At 40.9% G+C, this 24,056-nt stretch overlaps 2 protein-coding genes across 4 annotated transcripts in view; both read left to right on the top strand.

Moving 5' to 3' along the window:
- Positions 1-24,056, top strand: part of LOC110965097 (extracellular serine/threonine protein kinase FAM20C-like) — a 35,255-nt gene that overhangs the window by 8,749 nt on the left and 2,450 nt on the right. The gene's annotated exons all lie outside the window — the stretch shown is intronic.
- LOC110965098 (dynein heavy chain domain-containing protein 1) lies at positions 306-23,842 on the top strand. 2 transcript variants are annotated; one of them, XM_051946106.1, is made up of 44 exons: positions 306-413; positions 1,108-1,487; positions 1,945-2,142; positions 2,275-2,478; positions 2,588-2,698; positions 2,874-3,030; positions 3,198-3,449; positions 3,719-3,859; positions 4,268-4,355; positions 4,443-4,639; positions 4,759-5,002; positions 5,250-5,407; positions 6,079-6,204; positions 6,307-6,583; positions 6,808-6,935; positions 7,248-7,446; positions 7,535-7,626; positions 7,779-8,007; positions 8,166-8,291; positions 8,415-8,512; positions 8,649-11,787; positions 11,897-12,017; positions 12,168-12,327; positions 12,431-12,698; positions 12,792-14,304; positions 14,671-14,776; positions 15,210-15,324; positions 15,479-15,662; positions 16,016-16,118; positions 16,401-16,529; positions 16,797-16,988; positions 17,194-17,613; positions 17,796-18,219; positions 18,544-18,642; positions 18,734-18,910; positions 19,200-19,378; positions 20,064-21,092; positions 21,176-21,350; positions 21,484-21,558; positions 21,655-21,880; positions 22,013-22,104; positions 22,183-22,332; positions 22,575-23,197; positions 23,327-23,842. In XM_051946106.1, exons 2-44 carry the CDS (start codon positions 1,186-1,188, stop codon positions 23,723-23,725), a joined length of 13,425 nt encoding a protein of 4,474 aa, XP_051802066.1. In that variant the 5' UTR covers positions 306-413; positions 1,108-1,185; the 3' UTR covers positions 23,726-23,842. The 2 variants fall into 2 exon arrangements, with proteins under 2 accessions (XP_051802066.1, XP_051802065.1); XM_051946105.1 differs by having other exon boundaries at positions 15,476-15,662.

Genomic DNA, 24,056 nt, shown 5'->3' with positions numbered 1-24,056 from the left:
CTGTGAAGTTAGCAGATGTTAAGATGTTCATATTTTTAACATCACATCTGCACTTCAATATGCCACAATAAAGGATGATGTCTTCATCTTAAAAAAAAAATAGACAGCTATAAACCATCAACAACTTGTGTTTGTGAAAGAGCTGCTGTCACTATAGCCACACATTTTTACTACAACCACTATGGCGGACTTTAAAATGAACTGGAATCAGCTTTGCGTTTTCCACTAAAGTATTGGAGATAAAAAATAATTTTTAAAAAAGCTGTCAGGTTAAAAGTTGGGAGCAGATTAAACTCTGCATACTTGACCTTCAGCAGCAGACCGACCAGCTCTGCACACACTGTGGAGTTACTGGGAGTTACCATGGCAACGAGCCGTCGCCGTGGTTGCGCTGACAACTTCTTCACAGCCAGGTAAGAGAGTCAACCAAGTTAGTGCTGTTTCTCACTTAGTTAACTAGTAAGTCTTTAAAAAAACAACAACAAAAGGCTACATTTAGAACTCCCGCTGTGTGTTTTCTAATTCTCCTGGTACCTAAATTGCGTCTGTATTAAGAGCAGGTGTCGGTAAGTGTCTTTGGCTCACCGAGTTAACTTTCGCTATTAGTTAGCTTAACTTGCTAACGTAACATTTGCTAATTGCAAGTTAATCAAGCTAACGTTACTTTAAACGAAGGTATTTAGACGTTATTTAATTCGTGTTACATAGCATCATGTACTTTATATGGACGTTGTATTCTACTCAAAACAAGCCAAACTGGTGTTTTTAGTCCAATGTTTTGTTAAATATATTGTAAATAAATGTTTACCTGTTGACGTTATGTCACCCTAACTTTCTAAATCTCTGAAAACGATTGACGATATACACACATTAACTGGCATTTCTCATTAGTAGAAATATGATTGGAAGCACACTTAAACGAGAGCTTTTTTTTCAATTTTCACGCAGCCTTTTTAAAAAAAAATGTCAGTAAAATGCACTAGATTATTATCATGATGGAATCCTCATTTAAATTCATCTTCAGTTATTCACTTTAGACGTTTAGTGTCATGTATATAATTCACAACACAGAAAAAAAAATTCACTTATGTGTTTTTTTCCTACCAGAAACTCCAGAGTTAGTCCTCAGTTAGACTGGCAGTTCAATTTGATGATGCTGATGGTATTTATGGAGACATCAGCATCATGTTTGCTGCACCTGCAAAGGAAAAGTTCCAGGATGGATCTTCTCAGAACGAGGGTAAAGACATTCCAAAGCCTGGATCTAAAGTTAAGAAAAAGGCCCACTCTCCTGAAGTAACATTACCACCTCTGTGCCCGGATCCATCTTGTCTATCATCAGCCTCTGCAGCAAAGCATCTGTTTAGTCATAGCTCGCTTCTTAAAAGTATCCCCTCTGACAGACCTCTGACCGTGGTGGAACTACCTCCTCTCACAGCCCCGGTAGGACCTGGGAAAGGTGACACAAAATGGACAAAAGGACAGAGGTACATCTTAATAATAGTAATAATAATAGTGATAATAACAAAATCAACAATAGTAATACGATCAATAATATGGATTATTAGGTTTGATTTCATTCCACCTTAGTGCCTTAGTGTCGTATGCAATCTTCAAAGCTTTGCTTGTGAGTGTTGTTCCTGATTTAGGTTGAGTGAATTGTAATTTCAGACACAAATACAATACTGTTATTACACTCCTTCACACAACAGTGAGCATGATAATGTGCTTTGATGAAAATATGCAGTAGGTGTAGGTGTGTCTTGATCTTCAAATGCTGTCTGCTCTAAAAATTCTATTGCATTTCTCTTGCATAATTTTTTCCCTGGAGATTATAGAAACTCTGTCAGACTGTAATTTTAGCCGTCAACATTTACTCCTCAAGCGATTTGACTCCTAAATGAATTTATTTGTTGGTTATGCTAATTTTTTTTCTTGTTTCAGTCTTACAGATAAAGATGAAACAGTAAAAGTCACAACATGCAAGGATAAAAAGAGAATGACTGTGAAAGATGGGAAAGCGACCAGACCAAATAAGTTTCCTCTTACTGGCACTGATGTTGTTCAAATCTTTGCCCAGAAAAGAGACCCCGGAGATTTGCAGCTTATTTATCTGAAAGAAGCAGATGGGAATGCTTACAGGTATAACTGGGAAAGGATAATTACTTCTGCCTTATTTAACAGTTTTATAGATCTTCTCATGTGTATTATCTTTCTGCTGGAGTCCATCAGTTAAACTATGAATTGACAAGCCCATGTTCTCTTTGTTCACAGACCGTATGATCTGCGAGTGGTCCATTCCAGTGATGCTGGTTCAGAGCACTACATCTTCTCACGTAATACTGTAATACATGTGACAGAGACAGGTTATGGCGGACTTGTCAGTCTGACAGAGTGGTACAGAGAATACGTGTTGTGGACAGCTATGCAGGAAATTCCCCTTTTCAGGAACTTCAGACTGCGGAAAGCTTTCTCCTGGTAATCCATTTAGCTGTGTTTTTGTCTTTCTCACCAACTACTTATGTCTTTTGTCCTGATTTCTTAAACTTACCAATTTACATGCATTGTGTCTCTTTTTTTGTGTCAGTTGGCATAGAAATGTGAGAAAGACTTCTTTTCAGCGCAAATGTAAGAATCTGGAGGAAATGCTTCTTATAGCTGTGCCTCACTTCAGAAATGCTCTTCATCTGTTCACCGGGTGAGTTAGAGCAAACCACAGCTACCACATTAGAATACCTGAGCAATGGCTCTTAGAAGTGATGTTATACCTAAAGAAACTGTCAGACAGTGGCTTTACATTTCTTTGATAACTGGATTTGATCTTTAACTTAAAGTGTGGGAAAGTTGTTTTGCTTCACTTTTCTCTTTTATAGAGTAATTGAAGAACTGAAAGGGACACACTGGATGCCTCTGAATGACTCTAAAACCTACACATTGCTGGAGTTCAAGGATGTGCTGATAACCAACATTCAAGAGTGTCTGCAGGTTTTGCAGAGGTTATCACAGTGTCACACTTTTATTCTAAACGCGGTACTTCTTTGTTTTTAATTTGTCCGTAACGACCAATAAACTTATGCATATATAGAATGTCATTAAGCAATTAGTACTTGAGAGCATGACATTTCTTTTTATTGAGTATAATTTAACAAAAAGGACGTTTCTTGGAATAATCTCTAATGACGCTTTTCTATCTTCAGGTGAAAGAAGAGAGCTGTAAGACACACCAGGAGTTGCAGGTGCACATTAAATTTGCTCAGAGGCCAAATAAATGCTCGGAACCAATTCACCTGCATCTGGCTCGCCAGCAGGAGCTGAAGAAGGAGTTGGCCCGGTCCAAAGGCATCTTGCAGAAACTGGGAAATTTTGCAGCGCTCATCCATCGAATGATTGTACAGAGTGTCGTCACAATCATCCAACGAGATGCCATTTCTTTTCTCAATGTTTTGAAGGTGTCAAGAAAATTTTTTCTTCACTTCTGCAGCAGTGTCCTTCTACAGCCATACAGGCCTATCTGCTTGAAATATGTTCATTGTATTCATGGAAGCCTTGTCAGTTTGATCTTTTACACAAAATGTTTTCAGATTATTGCAACATTTACTAGACTATAATTAGAAAAAATATGAATACAAAATAATTGAGGGAGCGTCATATAAAACTAATTGACAACAAACTTCATTTATGTTTTATGAGATTAATTTGAATCATTTTTGTTTGACAGAGGAGGAAATTTCAGCATAGTCCCTTCCACACTGAGCTGTGTTTCGGTGCCAATAGTCAACTGACTTTGAACCCACCAATACATCTGTTCCAAGAAACAGTGAGTGAAGCACTCCTGAGTGTCAACAGCTCCATTGTTCAGGTAACTGATATCTTTCCAAAGTTGCGAGTACAACTACGCTTACATGACAGAATGTTTTTCAGTAGCTGATAGTGTCATTGGAAATGTGCCTCTCATTTGTGTCAAATGGACTTGGTGAGCATAAATTATAATGTAATATTTCATCTGTGTGGTTCATAATGTCCGCAATCCATGAAAAAATATTTTATAAGCACTTGTGAAATGTGAAGGGCAAAAGTTAAGTATTGATATTTCCCAAAGGTTCATTTGCACAGTTGTAGTGGCTTAGATATGCTAATATGAATGGTATTAAACTGCTCCACAGTATCAGTAAAAAAATCCAACAAGTGGGATTAATATTTTTTCATATTTAATATAGTTATTACATTAGTTCATTCAGTCACCACACTAACCTTTCGTCCCTAGTAGATGTGTGATAATTGTGGATTCTTCCTGGAGATAACCAACAGTGGGTTCACTTCTGACTCCAGCTGGATCCAACATTCTGCAACTACAGGTAGGATCATTTGCACTAAAGTTGTTTCTGGTCTTTACATTCTGCTGCTCTGATTTCAGTTAATTTGAAACTCTGCTGATGTACTAGAAGAGCTAAACAGTGATTGGATGACTGGCAGACTCAAAGAGAAGTCAGTTCTGCGACCTAAAGAGTCTTTTCAAATGGTGCAAGGCAACATGGTGCATGGGTGCTACTATCCTCTGTCCAAAACACAACTAGAGTGGCAGATCAGCACCAATGACATCACAAAACATGTTGAGAAAGTGCAGGTCAAGACCATGCAGGTGAGGCTGTCACTTTCAAATCAAACACTACTTGATGTTAATGCATAATTAGTAGCTGTTTCACAGAATTTGCATGCTAGTCTGTTGGGCTGCAGTAACTCTTACTGTTCTCTGGACAGGAAGCTGAACTAGAAATCCAGGAGCTGTGTGCGAGCTACGCGTGGTTGAAGGACATTTGTTTGTTTGTTAGTGAGTGGAGTCAAGCCTCTTTGGAATCCATGAGCGGTCAACCTGCTTTATCGTATAAGGAGCTCATTAGGAAGTTGCGCAACTGGACTGACAGAATCAACACAGTTGACTCATCACTCTCTACCACCAACCAACTATTCATTGTTGACTGCACCTCCACAAAAGAAACTCTAGGTTTGTATTGTATGAAAGTAAAATCTTGTATCCAGTTTAACCTGAAGACTGTAAAGGATTATTTTTAAATAACTTTTAATTGATTAAAACAGCATGATCCCATACCAAGAAGAAATAATGAACTATTGTTCCCTGTTTTTGTAAAATTGTAAATTTCCTGTATGGTCTGCTGATTTTTGAGTTATCTGTTATTTACTTTATGTTGTACTAATAGATACTCTGGTCCTCTGTGCCTTTGTTTCTCCAGGGCGACAGCTGAGGTCCATTGAGGAGGAAGTGCTGCAGCAGCTAGTTGAGCAGATCAAGCTGCACTCAGAGAGCGTCGTATCAGATTTGGAGAGAGCTACTGCTGAACTCAAGACAGAACCACAAGACTTACACGATTTCTCAAAATTTGCTCTAACGGTACAGAAAATCCTTAGAATGACATAATTGCATGGAAAATATAGTGTAAAAGAAGAAAAACATAATGTGTAGAAGAGAAATAGATAACTGGTGATGCAACACTTTCCCCTAGCTTTTCTATTTGCCTTAACTAGGAGGGTATATGGAAGATTCAGATCCTCTTGACGCCCCTCTTGTAGTCACACATTCACTTGAACTGCATTATTTATCCCGAAGGCTCTGCCTCAGCTAATGTGTTCTGAATTTACATTCCATTAATAAGGTGACTGTAGGTGCATTAAAGTCTACAGTGCTTTTGTTTGATGATGCACTACTATCGAACCCAAATATAAACTTTCAGAATTGCCATTATTAAGTAATTCAGGGACATTTTGCAATAATGATTTGTTATGAGAGCCTATGGTTTGGACATGTTTCATCCAGTTGTCACCAAAATTGCTTATCCAGCCTGTAGTCACTAGAATGTTACTGCTTAAGGTTCATGAAACTCCACAAGTACTGTGCAGAAAACACGGACATTGAAGGTACATTGCTTTGGCCCCTGAGACTTTTGGGATGGAGAATAATGTATTTTGTATATTTTAAGTTACTAGTCAAGCATAATTCATTGAGGCATGATAAATTGGGAAAAAACAACTGTTCAATAAACAATGTTGTTGTTTTGTCTACAGGTGAGAGAATCTGCAAAAGTGTTGGCTGACATCCAGAAACGCATAGAGTACATTCACTCCCTCCATACCACCATGTGCATGAACTATAGGAAGCTGACAGTGCAGGAATTGAGTTTGGAAGAAAAGGTAAAGGCATGCTATATAAAAAAACAAACTGCAGTTGGACAACTCAGTTATGCAACTCTGTTTTTCACATTGTCTGTGCTTCTATTTGTGTTCCATCTTCAGATGCTGCGCCTGTGGAATTGCTTCAATTCCCTCTTTAAGCAAGCAGATGGCCTTGTTTGCCACCGTCTTTCTTCAGCAGCTAAAGAACTGGACACAATGTTCTCGTTTTTGGTCAGTGACCTTAAAAATATAGTCTCAGATGCTACATCTGGACCTTTCCTTGACTCCAACCAGAATGCTAAAGAGATGGCCTCTAAACTGAACAGCATATGTGCAGATTTGCACAGTTTGAGTGCAAAGCTGGAACAACTTAATACTAACAGTCAGAACTTACAAGGTGGGTTACTTTGGTATAGTTGATGTAAATTATTTTGAGAAGTTACTTTTTGAATTGAAGTACTTTTAGGTTTGATTCCTTGTAGATTAAAAAATGGAACTTTAACGACATGAAAAACGGCTAATATTAACAAAAGAAAAGATATTTATTGCACTGGAACAAAAATGAAAACGCTGTGTATTTACATAAATTTTAATTCAAACTGCTTTAATGTCTCCTACTAGAACATACTATGGATTTGACCATTCTGACAACAGATGTTCAGAAGGTCACAGCCCGTAAAGAGTTGTGGGAGCTGAAAGCTGTGTATACTACGTGGTTGGAAGAATGGAAGCAGCTGCTTTTCAGTGAGGTAACATCTCAAACCCCTCTTTTTTTTGCTGAATGATTAGATTATAAAATGTGTTTGTCATTGAGGGAATTGCTTCCAATAAACAATTGATACTATTTGTCCAAATTGAATGTGCTTATCTCTTAATGGAGTGCCTTCTTTTATTTCTTTGGGATAAAAATGCAGACTTATACTTTGGTATTGACAAGCACAGCCTACTCCATAAGTAATACATATTAATACACAGATTATATTTACTGTTTTTGAACCAGTGTGTCAATCTTGCCCATGTGATATGAGCCAGAAGAGAATTACTTTCTGTGTACCTGTCAGGTGGCGGTGCAACAAGATCAGGGGAAAATTGCCGTGTGGAAGGAACAAGCTCAGTCTTTGACAAATCTCATACCCATCCATGATGCAGTGCTGCAAGAGACTTTAGAAGTCCTGGAGAGCTTAAACCATCAGCTTGAACTTCTGGCCAAGCTGCAGAGTCCCACACTTAAAGATAAACACTGGAGAGCTATTTTCCAAGGTTGGGACTGTGCCCAGACTGTGCCACATACGTACTTTTTGAACTACAGCACATAAGTAATGTGGTCAAAATGTTATGTATCTTGCAGACATGGGCCTACTTTATGTCCCTGAGAAGAAGGTGACTGTTGCTGATCTCATGTCTTGGAAATTTGAAAGTCACGGGAAACTGATTAACAAAGTGAGTGCAAGAGAGAAGTTATCCCTAGAGCAAGTTGTGGCAGTGCTACTAAATGGAGACAATAAGCACATAGTATGCTGAAATATTTGCTCATGAATACGGGCTAAATACATAACTCAGTGAGACATTTACACTACCTTTTATTCTGTCAGATATGCAGGGATGCACAAACAGAGTGTAACATGGAGCAAACCTTCCAAAAGCTTCGTAAGGGATGGGAAGACAGACTCTTCCAGCTGGATATATTCACTCTCCCTGCTTGGCAGCACTGTAGACCACAGAATGGATTACCAGAGAAAGAGGAGCCCACAGAAGGCATTGTTTCAAGTCTTCAAACTGCCAGTCAACACTCCTGTAACGATTCTAGATTAACTGTAATTGGTAAGACGAAATAACAAGCAAGTTGATTTTAAAAATGCAGTCTTTTTTAAAGCCACTGATCGTGGCTGTTGAATTGCTACGTTGGCTCATCCATTAGGTGAAAAAAGAAATGTTCTTCTCACAAGTTGTTGGGATTTGCCTTGTGTTTTCCCATCCAGGTCTGGAAATACTCCTCTTTGAGACTGAGAATGATTTGATGACTCTGTCCACCATACTGAAGTCCCCACACAGTACTGATTTCAGGCTGCAGTTAGAGGATTGGACTGAGTCACTACAAAAACTTAGTAAGGCAGCAGTCAAGCGAGTTGTTTAAAAACAATATGCAGCATCTAAGCACTGAAACAAATAGAGCAGACTTCTAAAAGTATAATGCATTATTTTTTTGCTTTTCTTTTAAATATTTATAGGGAATCTGCTTGAGTTATTTGAAAGATATCAGCAAATGTGGGCCTTTCTGACAAAGGTGTTTGGTGACACATCCTTTGGTGATCAAAGAGTGGATCTAGTAAGTCTCTGTCCTTTCACAAATCAAATATATTTTTTTGTGTTTGAAACTTTCCATGAAGGCAGTTTGATGTAAGCTTATATATTAGATGAATATATTTATTTATTTATTTATTGTTTTGTATTTTATTTTATAGCTGAAATGTTTCCTGCCAGCTGATGAGACATTTAAGGAAGTGATGGTTTCTATATCAGTTGACCATCATGTGTTACACTTTGACAACACAAGTAACAGATTTCATGGTGATAGCCTTTGCCAGATTCTCTCGGATGGTTTGTCTACAATGGAGACAATTTCCAATCAGATGTCAGATTTCCTTGAAGCCATCCGTGGACAGTATTTGAGACTCTGGTTCTTGAGTGACATGGAAGTGATGAAGCTGCTGTCTTTTCACCCAACGCCTTTTACCCTGCAGCCATTTGTACGCAGATGCTTTAAAGAAGTATGCAGGCTTGAAGTGGATTGTGAAATACCATCTAAAACAAGAGATGTAAAGAGCTGTGGGGCTCTTAGTACATCTGAAAGCCACAGGCAGATGACGGTGCTAGGGATCTTTGGCAGCCTCAACGAACACATTGCCTTTCAGTCTCCTTTGGAACCAAATCTTGATGCCTTGGTTTGGCTTAATGTCTTTGAGAAACAATTTAAGTTGACCATGATGCAACTAATGAAGCAATGTGCTCTTGTGCGAAACCAGCTTGAACCATCCAGTCAAGATTTGCCTTGTGACAAGAATGTTGAGGACATCCGACTCCAGTGTGCTGACAGGACAAAAAAAAATCAACCTGTGCTAGATCTGATCTCTAAATATCCTCTTCAGTGTCTGCTGGTGGTTGAGGAGGCAGCATGGTGCCACGCTGTTCAACAGTCATTCCAACAATCAAATCCTGTGAAGCTGAGCAGCATAAAGGCAAACAGCTCTGCAAAACTGAGACACCTTGGCCAGTCTATAAGAGATGCAGTCACAAGGTGTGAAAGTGGGTCTCTAGTTTCCAGATACACAATGATGTGCCGGCGTGCTTTAGTGCAGCTTACAATGAATCACGCACAGCAGCTATCTCGACTCATGGAGTTACCGTGTGCGCTGGAATCATCTTTTGAGTGGCTTAGTTTGATGAAGTATCATGTAAACTCAGAAGATCAGAAAGGCACAGATGACCCAGCTTGTTACGTGGATGTTTTGGGCCACCACTTCCAGTATGGCTTTGAGTATAATGGTCCAGAAGAATGGATGATGGTGCATACTCCTTCCACAGATCAGGCAAGGCTGGGGACTCTTCTTGCTCTGGCAAGCTACAAATGTGGGTTTGTGAGTGGATCTTCTATGTCTGGAAAGAAAATGGTTGTGGGACAATTAGGGAAAACACTGGGACGACAGGTTGTCGTTGTACAGTGTTATCCAAGCATGAGACCTGGTGTTATTCAGCAGATATTGCTAGGTGCACTGCAAACAGGAGCATGGCTTCTGCTCGACTCTGTGGACTTATTAACACAAGATGTCCTGTCTTTCCTGGGACAGCAGCTAGTAGACATACAACAATCCTTCTCCGAACTAAGAAGAAAAAAGAGTCAGAGACTGAATGAGGAGCCAGAGGACAAAACTGATGATAGGGTCCCAGGATGCACAAACATAGTTAATCCAGAGTGCCATATGGTGCTTGAAGGGAAAAGCATTTCTGCCAGCCTCAACTATGGATGTGTTGCCATCTCATCAAACGGGCGTGCATCCAAGATTCCAGAGAGTCTCCGATTTGCAACTAGACCTGTTGCCTTAATGCATCCAGATTACAGGATTATTGCAGAAGTAATGCTGACTTCTTTTGGTTTCTCAGAGGCCATGTCTTTAAGTCAGCGTCTGGTGTCCCTTCTGAGCCTGGCCAAAGATTTCCACTGTCTTCCTGATCTTTTCACTGATGAGAGCTGCTTTCTTGGTGTCTTGCAAAAGATCATCTGTGCTTCTGAATTACACTTGCAACAAAATGTAAAACAACGAGCAATTTCAAATAGGGCTAATGCAGTAGAACACACTGATCTTACAACTTCACAAAAAATGCCTGTCCAACTTTCTGAGAAGGATAGAAAAGATACTGAAAAGTTATCCGAGCTACACAGTTCTCATTTGTCAGTTGTGTGGAGTTTACTGGAAGAGACAGCTATTGTTAAAGCAGTTTTGTCTGTCTTGATTCCTGTGCACATGAAAGCCTCACAGTTCTACATCCTTTTTAGGGACGCATTCCCTATAGCATCTCACTTTCACCTTTTTCAACATTATATTGAAGAAGCAGAAAAGAACCAACTTCAAGATGCAATTACAGAAGAATTACAACAAAAGCAGTTTCATTGTGACGCAAACATAACTTGCAGTGCTGTTACACTTTACCAGACCTTGCAATTCTCAAAGGCAGTCATGCTCATAGGCCCCTCAGGTAGTGGAAAGACAACCTGTCACAGTGTTCTAGCTGAAGCATTAAATAGTCTGGCTGCCAAGGCAGAGAAATATGTCAGTGAAAAGGGCAGAGTGATTAAAGGAGATACTCCACAGGCAGATGCACATATCTCTGCTTCAAACTGGAGCTCTGTCAACACTTTGGTCTTATTTCCCAATGCCATGTCCCATGAAGAGATATTTGGCTGGTTTTGTGAAAAGACAGGATGGCAAGATGGAGCTGCTGCAAAGGTGCTAAGAGATGTAGAACGACGTGAGCGCACATCTTCTGAAATCTGCAACAAGAAGAATGAAAGTGATGAGACACCAGCAATGAAGTGGCTGATAATGGATGGAGAGCCTGTGGGGAAGCCTGGTTGGTTAGATTACTTGACCACATTGTGCAATTCTCAGGATCCATTTCTGTGTCTGTCATCAGGTGAAACATTGCTCTCTCAATCACACCTTAAGCTACTCATGGAGATCACAGACCTACAGCATGCAAGCCCCTCCGCAGTGACCCGCTGCAGCCTTGTTTATTTCACAGGTACTGATCTGTGGAAGTCCGTCTGGAAGAGTGAATTGGGTGCTCTCTCTTTCAAACACAAACTCAGTAAAGGAGTTGTGAGAATGTGGAACAGTTTGGCTGAAGATCTTTTCTCCAGCACACTTAGTTTGCTTGGGCAACAGTCTTTTAACTCTGCAATCCATACCGAAAGAGAATCTCGTAAAAGCTCCACATGTGGACTACAAGAAATCATGTCATTTGCCAGAATCCTTCATGCCCTTTTGCAACATTTTGGGAAGGAAGTGGAAAAATCTGATGCAATCCTGCAAATAGACAAAAAAGGTATGATATGTCCATTTAATATTCAAACACATGCCATATCATTACTTATAAACTTTAACAGTAGTGTAGTTATGCTCCTTTTATTAAGACCGTATCACTCTCCTACAAGCAAAACCTCTAACTGGATCGGACACACCTGGCACAGATCCCCAAAGTAAACAAGATCAGCTCACAAGAAGTCTTTTTCTTGTGGCTTATATTTGGGGATTTGGTGGACATCTGCATTCTTGGTAAGAGAAGCTTCATGAAAACTTTTTTATGATCACATGCTGTATTATGAGAACAAATATTCAGCATTATTATATACGTGCTGTCAATACTAATCTGTATCCACTGTTCTTCCTATGCTTCTGTGTTTTTTGTTTTGTAATTTTTTTTAGCCACTGGCCACACTTTGACTTGTTGGTTCGACAAGTACTGTTTACTTGCAGGTACAAAATTGTGGTTCCAGAAGACAAAAGTGTATTTGACCACTTTTTTAGCATCAATAGAAGGATGTGTCCCAAGAACACACTGTTGGCAAAATCCATCATTCCCAAGGTTTGTCCTGAATATCGTATTAGTACACTAATGATACCTTAAATACGGTAATCATCACATTTGAATAGTTCTACTTACAAATAACTTGAATTTGTTTACATAGCATGAGAAATACACATATCTCCTGAATCTCATGTTGGAGGCAAACCAGCCAGTACTGCTTGCAGGAGAGCCTGATTCTGGAAAAACCACTCTGTGCAAAATCTTGCTGACTTTTGACAAGCCCCACATTAGTCTACCAGCCAGTCCGCTGCTGAGCTCCAGAGACCTGCGTCCTATACTGAATAGCATCAGATGCCAGAAGAACTGCAAAGATGCTATGGGCTCACGTCTGCTTCTGTTTGTGGATGATTTGCATGAAGCCCCCTGTGGTGAGTAAGAAAATGTAACATGATGTAAATCCATTAGATTTTACACTGTGTGAAGCTGTATAAGGTCAATATGTCTATCATTCCTGTTGATAGATGTCTTCGGGGAAACATCAATGGCTCTAGAGACACTACGGCAGAGTATTTCCAAGGGGGAGATTCTAATATTTGACACATGCCAATTCAAGTTATTGAGCTCGACAACCATCAGCTACATGGCTACATGCTGTGTCTCTGGATTGGGTTGTTCCCACAGTAGTGTGATATCCTCACGGTTCTCACGCTTGTTCTCCATCTTTGTACTCCCCAGCCTATCTCTGGAAGTTATTTTGTCTATCCATTCTCCTTCGCTAAAAACGTGGCTGAAAGAATTACCACTTAAGCACTGTGGTGACGATATGTCGTATTGTATCATCACTGCCACTAAACATCTGTATCATGCAGTATGTGACCAATTCCAGTCCACTCTGCAGAGGCCCCATTTCATATTCTCCCATCATGATCTTGAGAAGGTGTTTCAAGGAATGTGCCTGTGGCAGTCTGACATCTCAAACACAGGGGCCATCCAGAGAATGGAAAATTCTCAGTCAGGCTCTCCTCCTATCCTGTCAAGGCATTTAGCATCAGTTCTTAACATTGTACAGCTCTGGATGCATGAGTGCATGCGTACTTTCAGTGATAGGTTATGTACAGAGGATGAAAGAAAAACTCTCGTGTCACTCATAGCCAAGACAGCAGCAACACACTATGAAAATAAATTGAGTGATGAAGTCCACCCTGGCAGTCTGGATGGCTCAGCTGCTGACACAAGCCATGTTATGGATACAGCTAGCATGTGCCAACCAATACATCCAGATATTCTACATCTGGAGTCAGAACTGAAGGAAGCCTCTGCATTGCCTGAACCGTTCTCTCTGTCTGAAAACATTTGCGCAGAAGAGGCAAGCCTACAAAGTCACCCTCTGGAGCCCCAGATTCTTCAGCACATGGAAGACAAAATGACTAGACTTATGTATGGTCCTGAGCTCTCTGAGGCCCTGAGGTCTCTGAATCTGCAACAAAAAATCAGTTGCAGCTTTTCTTATCAAACACAAGAACTTGATGTACTGCTTCAAAAGCTTTCTGCTCATATGGATAGAAAAGAGGAAGATGAAGCACACAAGACTGATGAAGGTCGTGACATTACTACTAGATACATGGTACACAGACAAAGGGTGTGTCAGCTGTTACATATCCTCAGAGCTTTACTCGTACCTGGAGGTCACGGACTACTGATTGCGTCAGACAGAGGAACAGGTCGTAAAACCACTGTGCGCTTAGCTGCTTACCTGACAGGCTATCAGTTGATAGAGGTACACTCTGGTAACGAGAATAACTTGCATGAAATCCTGAAACAAGCTGGGAATCAGACCAGAGAGGATGGAATTAAGGTCATCATACTGGCCCATGAGGAAATCAGTCAACCTGTCAGAGAAGAATTACTACTAGCGATGGCCCACAGAGCCTATCCGCCGCTGTACACAGAGGACGAACTGAGGAACCAAGTTTCCAGAGTGACTACGATGAATGCCTCAAGAAAATACGTCATGGGCAGTTGGATGTTTGAGAAGTAAGAGAAAAACCTAACTGATCTATTTCTGCTCAAGCTAGAACTGGTAGTTGTTGTTTTTTTGCCACTTAACCCCATCATTTTATTTAATAATTAGAACTGGAAATACATTTTGTGAAGTCAATGCCTATTAGCAATTTCTTAACAAATACATGCCATGCTAATGTACTTGAATGTGATGCTGGCAATCATCACTGATTACATTCAGTTATATTGCACTAGTGCTGTTGGAATGCTGATAAAAATGGTGTAAAATCATTCACAAGAATTGGCCCGAGGAAGAGATGTTGACTTACAGTATTTTTTTTTAGAAAATCTAATGTTTTAACATTGTAAGCCATATTTTGTCTGTTTCTTTTCACAAAGGACCTTGAGCCAAGCCCACAGAAATGTTCATGTGTTTCTGCTGATGCCTTTCACCGTGGCACACTACAGTGAAATGCCTCCAAACAATGAAACTCAACGCTGGATTGTGAGTATTTTTAGTATATTACAATATGTTTCATTCAGATTTTGTGCCTATATTCCTAACAGAAACTTTCCAGTTCATTTCAATGTAAGAAAAAAATGTACACCTCAATGTGGATGTTTACTTTCAAGCAATACGCCAACTATGTCAGCAAACAATAAGGTGTCAAAGCAACCAATGTGCAGCTATTCGAGGCAAGAACTTGTGACTTGAGCACAGCAGCAGGGTGCAATGTAGATGTCAGGAGATGGTTCTTGGCTCTGGTGGTCTCTGGCCCCTCCTCAGGACCCTGCCTACTCAAACTGTCTGTCACAGAGTCAGCATGCATCACATTTGGATGTTCAGCCAGAGTGTTGTATATGCTCAGTTGTGCAGGTGGGCTTCAGTAGACTGCATTTCTTAATTAAATTCTTTACTGTTTATGTTTATGATCTAGGCACAAATGTCCAAGGCCCTGAGGCTCAGCTGCTGTGTAGAGGTGTATCAGCCATGGTCCAGCCAGACTTTGGTGGAAGTTGCTTCTCAGTGCCTCAAGACCAGTCCCCACAAAAGTAAGTCTACATTTTTACATTTTAACCACTTGTTACTGGCATTATTTTTCAAGATGATTTCAAGACATCTCCTTTTTCTTTCTTTCTTTCTTTCTTTCTTTCTTTCTTTCTTTCTTTCTTTCTTTCTTTCTTTCTTTCTTTTTTAAATAAGCAGCTCAAGAAGGCTCAGAGGTCAGCCTGCCGGTGGCTATGGCAGGAATGCACCAGTCTGCATGCCAGTATGCATCTGTCCTTCTGACAGCGCAACCTTTCACTCCTCGAACTTACATGGGGTTCATTGCCCAGTTTGGTTATCTCTTCAGCCACCTGCACAAGGAATGCCAGAGCAAAACCAAGAGGTAGTTGTTGTTAAGCCTCTTATGTAAAATCTGTTTCTTTTCTACCTTTTCCATTTCTGCTTGTGCCTGCTTTGTTTAATGTCCTGCCACATATGTACCAGCACATTTATAATGAGATGTCTGTGAGCTAGTTTTATCTGATAAAGTTATGCTATACTGTAGCTACAACAAACTCAGACAGCTGGTGTAAATTACGATGGTGTCAAACACAGCTACACCACAAGCTACATCATAAACACTACATCACAGATTAGACACAGTAACCATTGCAGTAGATTGTACAGATCTAAATAATATTTGGAATGAACAGAAATAAAGATGTTTGTCAACAATAATCCAATTTTCATTTTCAGACTGTCTACTGTTTTGTCTCATTTGGATGTCCTGAACAACACAGCTATACAATATAAGCAGATCCTATTAAGACTGCAAAATACGGTTTCTGAGACACAGCAGGTAACGTGGAGCAATTTAGCATTTGCCATTTCAGTGGGATCGTTATATCTCTCAAAAAAGATGATTATTCACAGTATTTTAAAAACCTTGTAACAATGTATTCAGTGTACCTCAGAGGCTTATAGAAGCTGAAGAACACAATTCACAACAGGGAATAGTAATTCAGTATTCAGAAAATATTTTAATTTGAATATTCAATAATGTTTACTTTATTAAATTTGTTAAAATTAGTTATTTAAATAGCTGCATTAATGGTAAGTCCCCTTCCTCTTATTCTTGCAGCATGAGAAAGAGCTCCTCAAAGCTGTGGATGATCAGAAAAGCTGGCTCAAGGAAGCCTGGGAGAAATGTGTAGCAGAGGAAAACAAACTGTCCCACCTACAAGAGCAAATTAAGCATGCTGAAGAACAGGTACTGATTTTCTTCCTTTTCTTAAATTAATATTTGCATCTGAAACCATATAAATAATGTAACACAGCAATGTTCTACACAGAAGAAGCCAGGTAGATTTTCAGATTCAGCATGATGTTCACCTAGTTTGTTTATTCATGTTACCATCTGAGGTTGCTTAGTTGGATTTAGTGGTGGGTACTCATGTCTTGTAGATCAATCAGAACATTTATTACAGCTGTCATTAAATAATAACTTTACGTTCACATGTGGTTATGTTTTCCTCAGGAGAAACCCGCATTCCTGTCATACCTCAGGATTCTTAAGTGTTTGAATCCTTCTGACCTGGAGGAAGTGCGCCACTACAGAGATCCACCTGATAGAGTGGTGAAAATTCTGGATGCTGTTTGTTTGCTGTTTAATCGTCCACCAGGCTGGGAGAGTGCCAAACAGCTTCTGGGACAATCCAACTTTTTACAGGTGCGTTTTGGAACAAACTTTTGAGTGCCACAAAGACTGCAGCTGTCATCGCAAGTTAAAACAGTATTAAATGCAAATTATCATAGCGCTGGAGTTCAGTCATAATTCATTGGTTTGTGTAATAATGTACCAGCTGCTTTGGCAGTGAGGGTTTTGATTCTCTTTAGTCTGCGTCGCTGTTTACTAATATATCTCCCTTTCTTAGGAGTTGGAATTTTTTGATCGTTATGATCTAACAAATGAACAACTGCAGCGGCTTGGACAGATAGTTCACAGTCCCCAGTTTGGACCAGAATCTGTCTGTGAGATCAGTAAGGCCTGCGAATCCCTGTGCCAGTGGGTCCAGGCTGTGTATGACTACTGCTGTGTGCAAAAACAACTGTTGGTCAGGCAACCGTTGGAGGTGCTGGCTAAAGAGGTGGAAGGTCAACAACGTTTGTCTGTTCAGCTTAGGGAGGAGGCATACAAGTGTCTGGAGCATGCTAAGCACCAGCAGCAGTTCGTACACAATCACCTGGAGGAGCTGCTACAGGAGCTGCACAAAGCTGAGACTACAGAAAGAGAAGTTGCTGCATCAGCAGGGCAGCTGGAGATTTTTGTCAGAGACTGGAGAGCTGCTGCTCAGGTAATGCAGACCTTTGCAAATACTGTAATAACTTAATTAGTACTTATTTTATGTTAAGTGTTTCTGTTTTCATTTAAATAATTGCCCAGGCTTTGTGTGACTGCTTTTCTGTGGAAAACCAGCCACCGGTCAGGCAACAGTTAATAAAAAATAATGGTCTGATTAAGTTATTCCCCCTTCAGGAGGCAGAGTTACGAAATCAAAACGCACAAGGGGATGCCCTCATCCTGGCTGCAGTCATCTCCTATTTAGGCCCCCTTGGACCTGATATACGCACAGAACTACTGAGCAAGTGGAGGGAGCTGTGCCAGACAGGCAGCATCAACATAAATCCCAAGGACCCCAGAACCTCCCTATTTACAGACTTTGACACTGCGCCACATAACCACCATTTTGGTTTTCCCATCCCCGTCACTGAGAGACTGCAGCTGCCTCTGGGTCAGGCATTAGGGATGAAGGAGTGGCAGCTGGAGGACACACTTTCTGCCAGACTGGTGGTTAAGCTGCTACTGTGGGGTCACAGAGGTCCTTATGTCCAGCGCTGGCCTCTACTGACAGACACTCAGCAGCATCTTGAGATAAGGTGTCAAAACGGCCATATCACAGGTCTGTCCTTCCATTTACAAAATATGCTTACCTTTTACCTGCTAAAATATCAGAAACCAATGACTCAAGTGTATTACAGCTTCCGTTTTGTCCGACCAGAAGTTACAGATCTCCAGAGTCCTCCCTTTACTGTAATTGTCTTACTTTTCAGGACCTGCATTGTGAGAAACAATGCGGAGAACACATAAAACAATAATATATCACATACTTGTGAACATCTGTATTTGTATACGAAACCTCTTGATTTTTATGTTTGTATTTGATTGGCTTCATACAACATAACATCTGAATTGTAAACTGTGCTGTTAAATAACTGCTCTACAGGAGAGGATGGTGACCTTCAGAAGGAGACAGAATTTGAGATGGTGCTCTGTGCAGATGATCCAGTACTGCTGGACAAGCTGGACCAGGCTGCTGAAAAAGGTTTCACCAGAGAAAACAAACACGAAAGACATACATGGAAGTTATACCATCTTTTACAGCCTTATACTTACTCTGAGTTGTTGTTTTGCAGGGTTGAAAGTTCTAGTTACTCACATGGAACGTGCAGTCCCTACTCCTCAGTTCCTGGACAAATTGGTATGCCTTGACGAGTGTTGCTTCCCAGGACAAATGCAGCCTCCTCAGCTGGTCCACCCTGACTTCTGCCTCTTTCTCAGCACCCATCTGCCTGTCAGACAACTTGTCAGTGGTAAGAATAATAAGCAGAGACTATCCAACTGTAGAGGGGTAGTCTCTGTTAAGATTCTCATTCCTGACATTTTTCTTGCACCGGGATTAAAGGCTATGCATTCATGCTCTCAGTACAATTAATGTAGAGGCATTTGTTTTGGTTACTGGTTAAAGTTGTAATCGACACAGAGATAAACAGTCGGACCCTAACATGAGATAACTACAAGAAATAAGTGAACTCGACTCTTGTGGAGATGACCTCTTTTTATTACTTATCTGAAAAACATGTCTTTGCTCACATTGCTTAGAGATCCATGCGTCCATCTTGGCTCGGGTACGTGTGGTTGACCTCTCTCTGAGCACAGAAGAGATCCAGGAGCTGATGCTGACACAGCTGCTCCAGTCTGAGTGTGAAGAACTGCTGATTCAAACCTCGCGATTCCAGAATTCTAATCAGTTGCTGCGGGAGACACTCATCACAGAAAAGGTGACCAGAGAGCCTTTAGCATCGTATTGAGCTAATACTGTTTGTCTTGGTTATTTTGCATCATGTAATCAGTAATTATTGAATAACTAAACTCAAGTTAGTGTCCTACAATGGACTTTTTCTCTTGAACAAATGGCCTTCTTTTACCAATAAGAATGGTATTACATGCCATTTCATGCTATTTATGGTTGCCATTTCTCTGACTGTGCTTATCAGGCATGACTAAGTTTTTCTGGAAAATTTCTTTGAAACACTGCATCTGAATCACTCCACCTGAATCACTCCACCTGAATCACTCCACACATGAACTGGTGCATAATCATGTGTTTGACATGTGGAATGCATTACTGATTTTTTTCACACAGTTGTTGAGTTTTCAGAGAAGACAAATCATGTCATTAACTGAATACTGGCTGACTGATTGTGTTTTTTTTTTTTGCCTGACCTTGTCTAATTGACATTTAGTTTGTATATTGTATGAACCTTCTATTTAAGTGCGTAGTGCTCCTTGAATTTGTTTTTTGTTGTTATTTAAATTGGTGCCACAAATCTTATTTCTTTGCTTTAATCAAATGAAAGTAGAATACAGTGCAGTGATGCTAAATTCTGCTTTATGAACACTCACACACTTAATTCCTATTCATACTTGCTGTGCATCTATTTACTGAAAACTATCTGTTCTTAGGATGCTCTGATGGACTACATCATGCAATCTGACACTGTGCTGCTGCTAGACCCAGGTTTTTCTCCTCTTATGGCCGTTTGTCTAGATGAAATGGAGAAACTGCAGGCTGAGATGAAGCAGCTGAGTGAGGAGCAGGAGCACTATGAATCCCTGCTGGCTGTGCCCCTCCAGTTAGTGAGGCTGGCAGCTGCCCTCTATGAGGCACTGCAGACGGTGTCCCATCTTTCCCCTGCTTACTTCTTTTCTCTACGTGGCTTCATCAAAGTGATGCAAGAGGTCTTCACTGTAAAGGAAAGACCGTTGGTGTCATATACAATAGGGAAAGTGCCAGGGAGCATAATACCAGAGATCATGAATATGATGGTGGTCCAGCTGCTGGTACAATACAGGCCTTGTCTCTCTAAGAGCCATGCTGCGGTTCTGAAGCTGCTGGTATCTTTGGCTCTGCTCCAGCACAATCAGCTCTGCTCTGAAGCTGAGAAGCTGGCCTTCCTCAGAGGCCTTAAAGACATCGAGCATCCTGAAACTAAAGTAAAACCCTCTTCTCACATGGGTCCACAGTCCAGCAATCCTCTGCCCAGCTGGATATCCCCGCATGTCCACTCTGAGCTTCTCTGCTTGGAAAAGGCCCCTTCTTACAGAGGGCTGATTGCCTCGCTCTGCGCTTCCCCCCTACAGTGGCAGGAGTACCTACACGTGCCTTCCTCTACTGTGACAGGTACTGTTCCCTGTCGCTCTCACTCCCATCTCTCCTTGCTGCAACGGGCCCTCCTCTGGAAAACCATGCTCCCAAACTTCCTGGAGGGAATAGCTGATGACATTAATGCCTGCCAGCTCTGCCTGTCTGGAAAGCCAGCAGGGACTGAGGATCCTCACACTGGGAATCCAGAGGCACTCTCACGATATATCATCAAACATGAGGGACCCATCATTCTTGTGTTGCCCAATCCAGAAGACGAGAAGTGGATAAGCATCCATCCTCTTCATTTATTACACCAAATGGCCCGCTGTGTTTCAGAAGACAAAGAGGTGACAACAGACACTGATTGTTTTGTTTCATTTAATTATCTGTGATACTGAGCTTAATGTTTTTCTCCATGAATCTGCTTCAGGTGCAGGTGAAAGTAGTTTCTTTTGGGGGACAGTGTGATAGAGAGCTCATTCTTTCAATGCTGGACAAAGCCATTAATGATGGCCACTGGGTGGTTTTTAACAACTGCCATGTGCTGGAACAATGGGATGATGAAATAATGGCTTGCTTTGGACACCTGATCTCTCCTGTAAAAGGTAGGTGGTGCATCAAGAACCAGATTAAATAGCATTCGTACTATTTTTTATTTTAATAAATACTTAAACCCAGCCTTGTTATCTGTGCTTTTACCTGCCTGCGTACTTGCATGCCTGCCTTCGTATCACACAGAAGAGCAGTGCCTGATTCACCCGAGCTTCCGATTGTGGTTTATAACTCAAGAAAATGCATCACACCTCATACCAGGTACATCTGTTATACTTTCATGACTGCTTAAAGTAAAAACGACAATCCAGGTTTATCTGTTTCTTAACGGTGATTATTGTCTTTATTGCTATGCAGCTACGGTGCGAATGTGTGCCCTGAATCTGGTCTGTGACTCTCCTTGGGACCTGAAGGAGGAGCTGAGGTGTTCTTTGCAACAGGTGGTGTCCATCAATCAGCCTCCATCACAGCTAGATCTCACGGCTGACAACATGGAGTTACTCCTCCGTTGTGCCATCTTCCACTCCGTCTTGCTACAGAGACAGACCTATAAGTACTTAGGCTATGGACAAATCTATCATTGGTGAGAAAATTGTGACACATACTGTAAACTGTGGACAAGAATGCTTGGAATGACACCAAATATAATCTAAATGCATACATATTGCTTCCAAAAATGTTATGCTTGTGCATGTGGATTATTTCTTTTTTGAAGGAGTCAGGAGGACCTGCTTGCTTTAGTGGATGCATACATTTGCACTGCCAGTCGCTGCCATGACAAGACCAAGGTTTTGCAAGATATAGCAGGTGAGGCATCATGAGAAGATGAAACTCTCACTAATTCAGTCACTATTTGTTTTACCGTGTTATACTTTCCATTCTTAGTTAATCTAGTGCATGGCAGCCACGTGATGGACTCTGCAGATTTAGAGGTGGTGGAGAGTGTTGCTGCGACTTGCTTCTGCACAGCGTTGCCTTTCTTGGACAACGGACCGCACATCATTTCAAACATTGTCACCACTTCTGGCCTCTTTGGTAACCAAACAACTTGATCCTAACATGTTGCATAGCGTACAAGCACACTGACATAACAGTACTGACATTATACTTTGACATTATACAGAGGAAGGTGCAACGTGAGCACTGCACCAATAGATCATTTATTGATATAACCAAGCAATGAGGAGGAAATGCATCAAAGCCGCTGTGTGGGTTTTATTTGTTGGCTGTTTGTGTAAATGCAGTCTGTTGATTTGTGTTTTAATTTATGTCCACAGATTTTTCAAGACTCCCACAGGTTTTGAAGCAAGAGCTTTGGGATTCAACAAACATGAAATACCCTGTTCTATTGGGTTTCAGTGTTGATGTGGCAGCTGAGTTAATCAAGATCAACAGCCACAACCTGAACAAATTACTGCAGGCCTCCCACACTCCTCTAGGAACAGAAAGGAATTTCAACACCAAGCTGAACCAGCTTGCAGCATTGCCAGCCTACAGCCATGCTGGAGACAGATTGCAGACTCTGAAGAGTTACCTTACACACAAGAATGGCAGCACAGCTACAAATGCAGGAACTGTTTCTCACAGTCCACTACGTGACTTTCTCCAGACTGAGTGGGATGATCTTATTGATTCAGTGTCCTTGCTCCTCTCACAGCTCCAACAGCCTGTTCAATACACGCCGACCTTTGCTTTCCTCCTCAAACTCACTGACTTGTCTCACTTGGAGAGGAGAGCGGAGCTGCTCGGTGCTTATCTGTGGCACCACAATACTTCAGATCCACCGGGTGCCTATCGACTCTCTGCTTTCAGAAAAGCCAGAGGCTTCCTGGTGGCAGTGATGAGAGAAGCTGCTAAAGTAAATCGCAAATGTATCAGTGATATATCTCTGCACTTTCAGGTAAAGCATTAATTGTACTAAAATGACCTTTTAAATAAGATACTCAGTTAATGAAAAAGTTCATTTTCTACTTTCTGGACACTTACGAGAGATTCAGGATAATAAGTAAAAATGTTCTCGTCCTTCCAGGTTCTGTGTGATAGCACAGACCCTCCCTCACTTCGTCTGGATGCTGCATATTTGTGTGGCCTGGAGCTGAAAGGGGCATCATGGGATACGCAGCTAGGAGCCCTGCAGGAAACACTGTCCCCTCAGCCATGTTCACTGCCACTCCTTCACGTTACGGCTCAAGTGAAGAGCACAGACACTGTTCAAGACACGCTGTCTTGTGAAGACAGTGCTGGTGTTCCTCCAAAGACTACCCCTCAGTTACCAGTTTACCAGTGCCCGCTCTATCACGACAGAGAGCCAGACAGTGAGAACTGGGAACTGGCTGATGTTAACATTATCACAAAGGTTCCCCTTCATACCAAGCTAAATCCTGTTTTGTGTAGTGTGAGAAGAGTGAGGCTTGTAAGTACGCTCTGATTGTACTGAGCTGCTTTCACTCGCTGTGTTGTACCGATGGACAAATGCGCTGATGCAGTAGTATATGTGAAATCTTCTGTATTGCACACCTTTAAATAAATCTGTAGTTACAATATATTTGTTTATTCTTTGTGTTTTTTCATACCTTGAAATTCATTTTTCATTAAAAGATTTTTCACAATGTAATATCAGCAGTTTCTAGCATTTTATCTAATCCAGCTGTGCTTCACATACCTGAACAAAATGTGACTTAAACTGCTACTGTGATATCAGCACAGATTTAAAAGTGTGTTTTAGCTTTAAATATTTATGTTCAGACATTATGTAAAAT

Source organism: Acanthochromis polyacanthus, chromosome 3 (genome assembly GCF_021347895.1).
Source record: "Acanthochromis polyacanthus isolate Apoly-LR-REF ecotype Palm Island chromosome 3, KAUST_Apoly_ChrSc, whole genome shotgun sequence".
Taxonomy (NCBI): domain Eukaryota; kingdom Metazoa; phylum Chordata; class Actinopteri; family Pomacentridae; genus Acanthochromis; species Acanthochromis polyacanthus.
This window is presented reverse-complemented; position numbering and strand designations above follow the sequence as displayed.

Excerpts from the sequence above, each read along its gene's own strand:
- LOC110965098 (XM_051946105.1), top strand. The coding sequence starts at position 1,186 with ATGTTTGCTGCACCTGCAAAGGAAAAGTTCCAGGATGGATCTTCTCAG. Across the intron at positions 16,989-17,193 it reads GACAATCCAACTTTTTACAG|GAGTTGGAATTTTTTGATCG; the intron begins GTGCGTTTTGGA and ends TCCCTTTCTTAG. Across the intron at positions 22,105-22,182 it reads GGTTTTGCAAGATATAGCAG|TTAATCTAGTGCATGGCAGC; the intron begins GTGAGGCATCAT and ends TTCCATTCTTAG.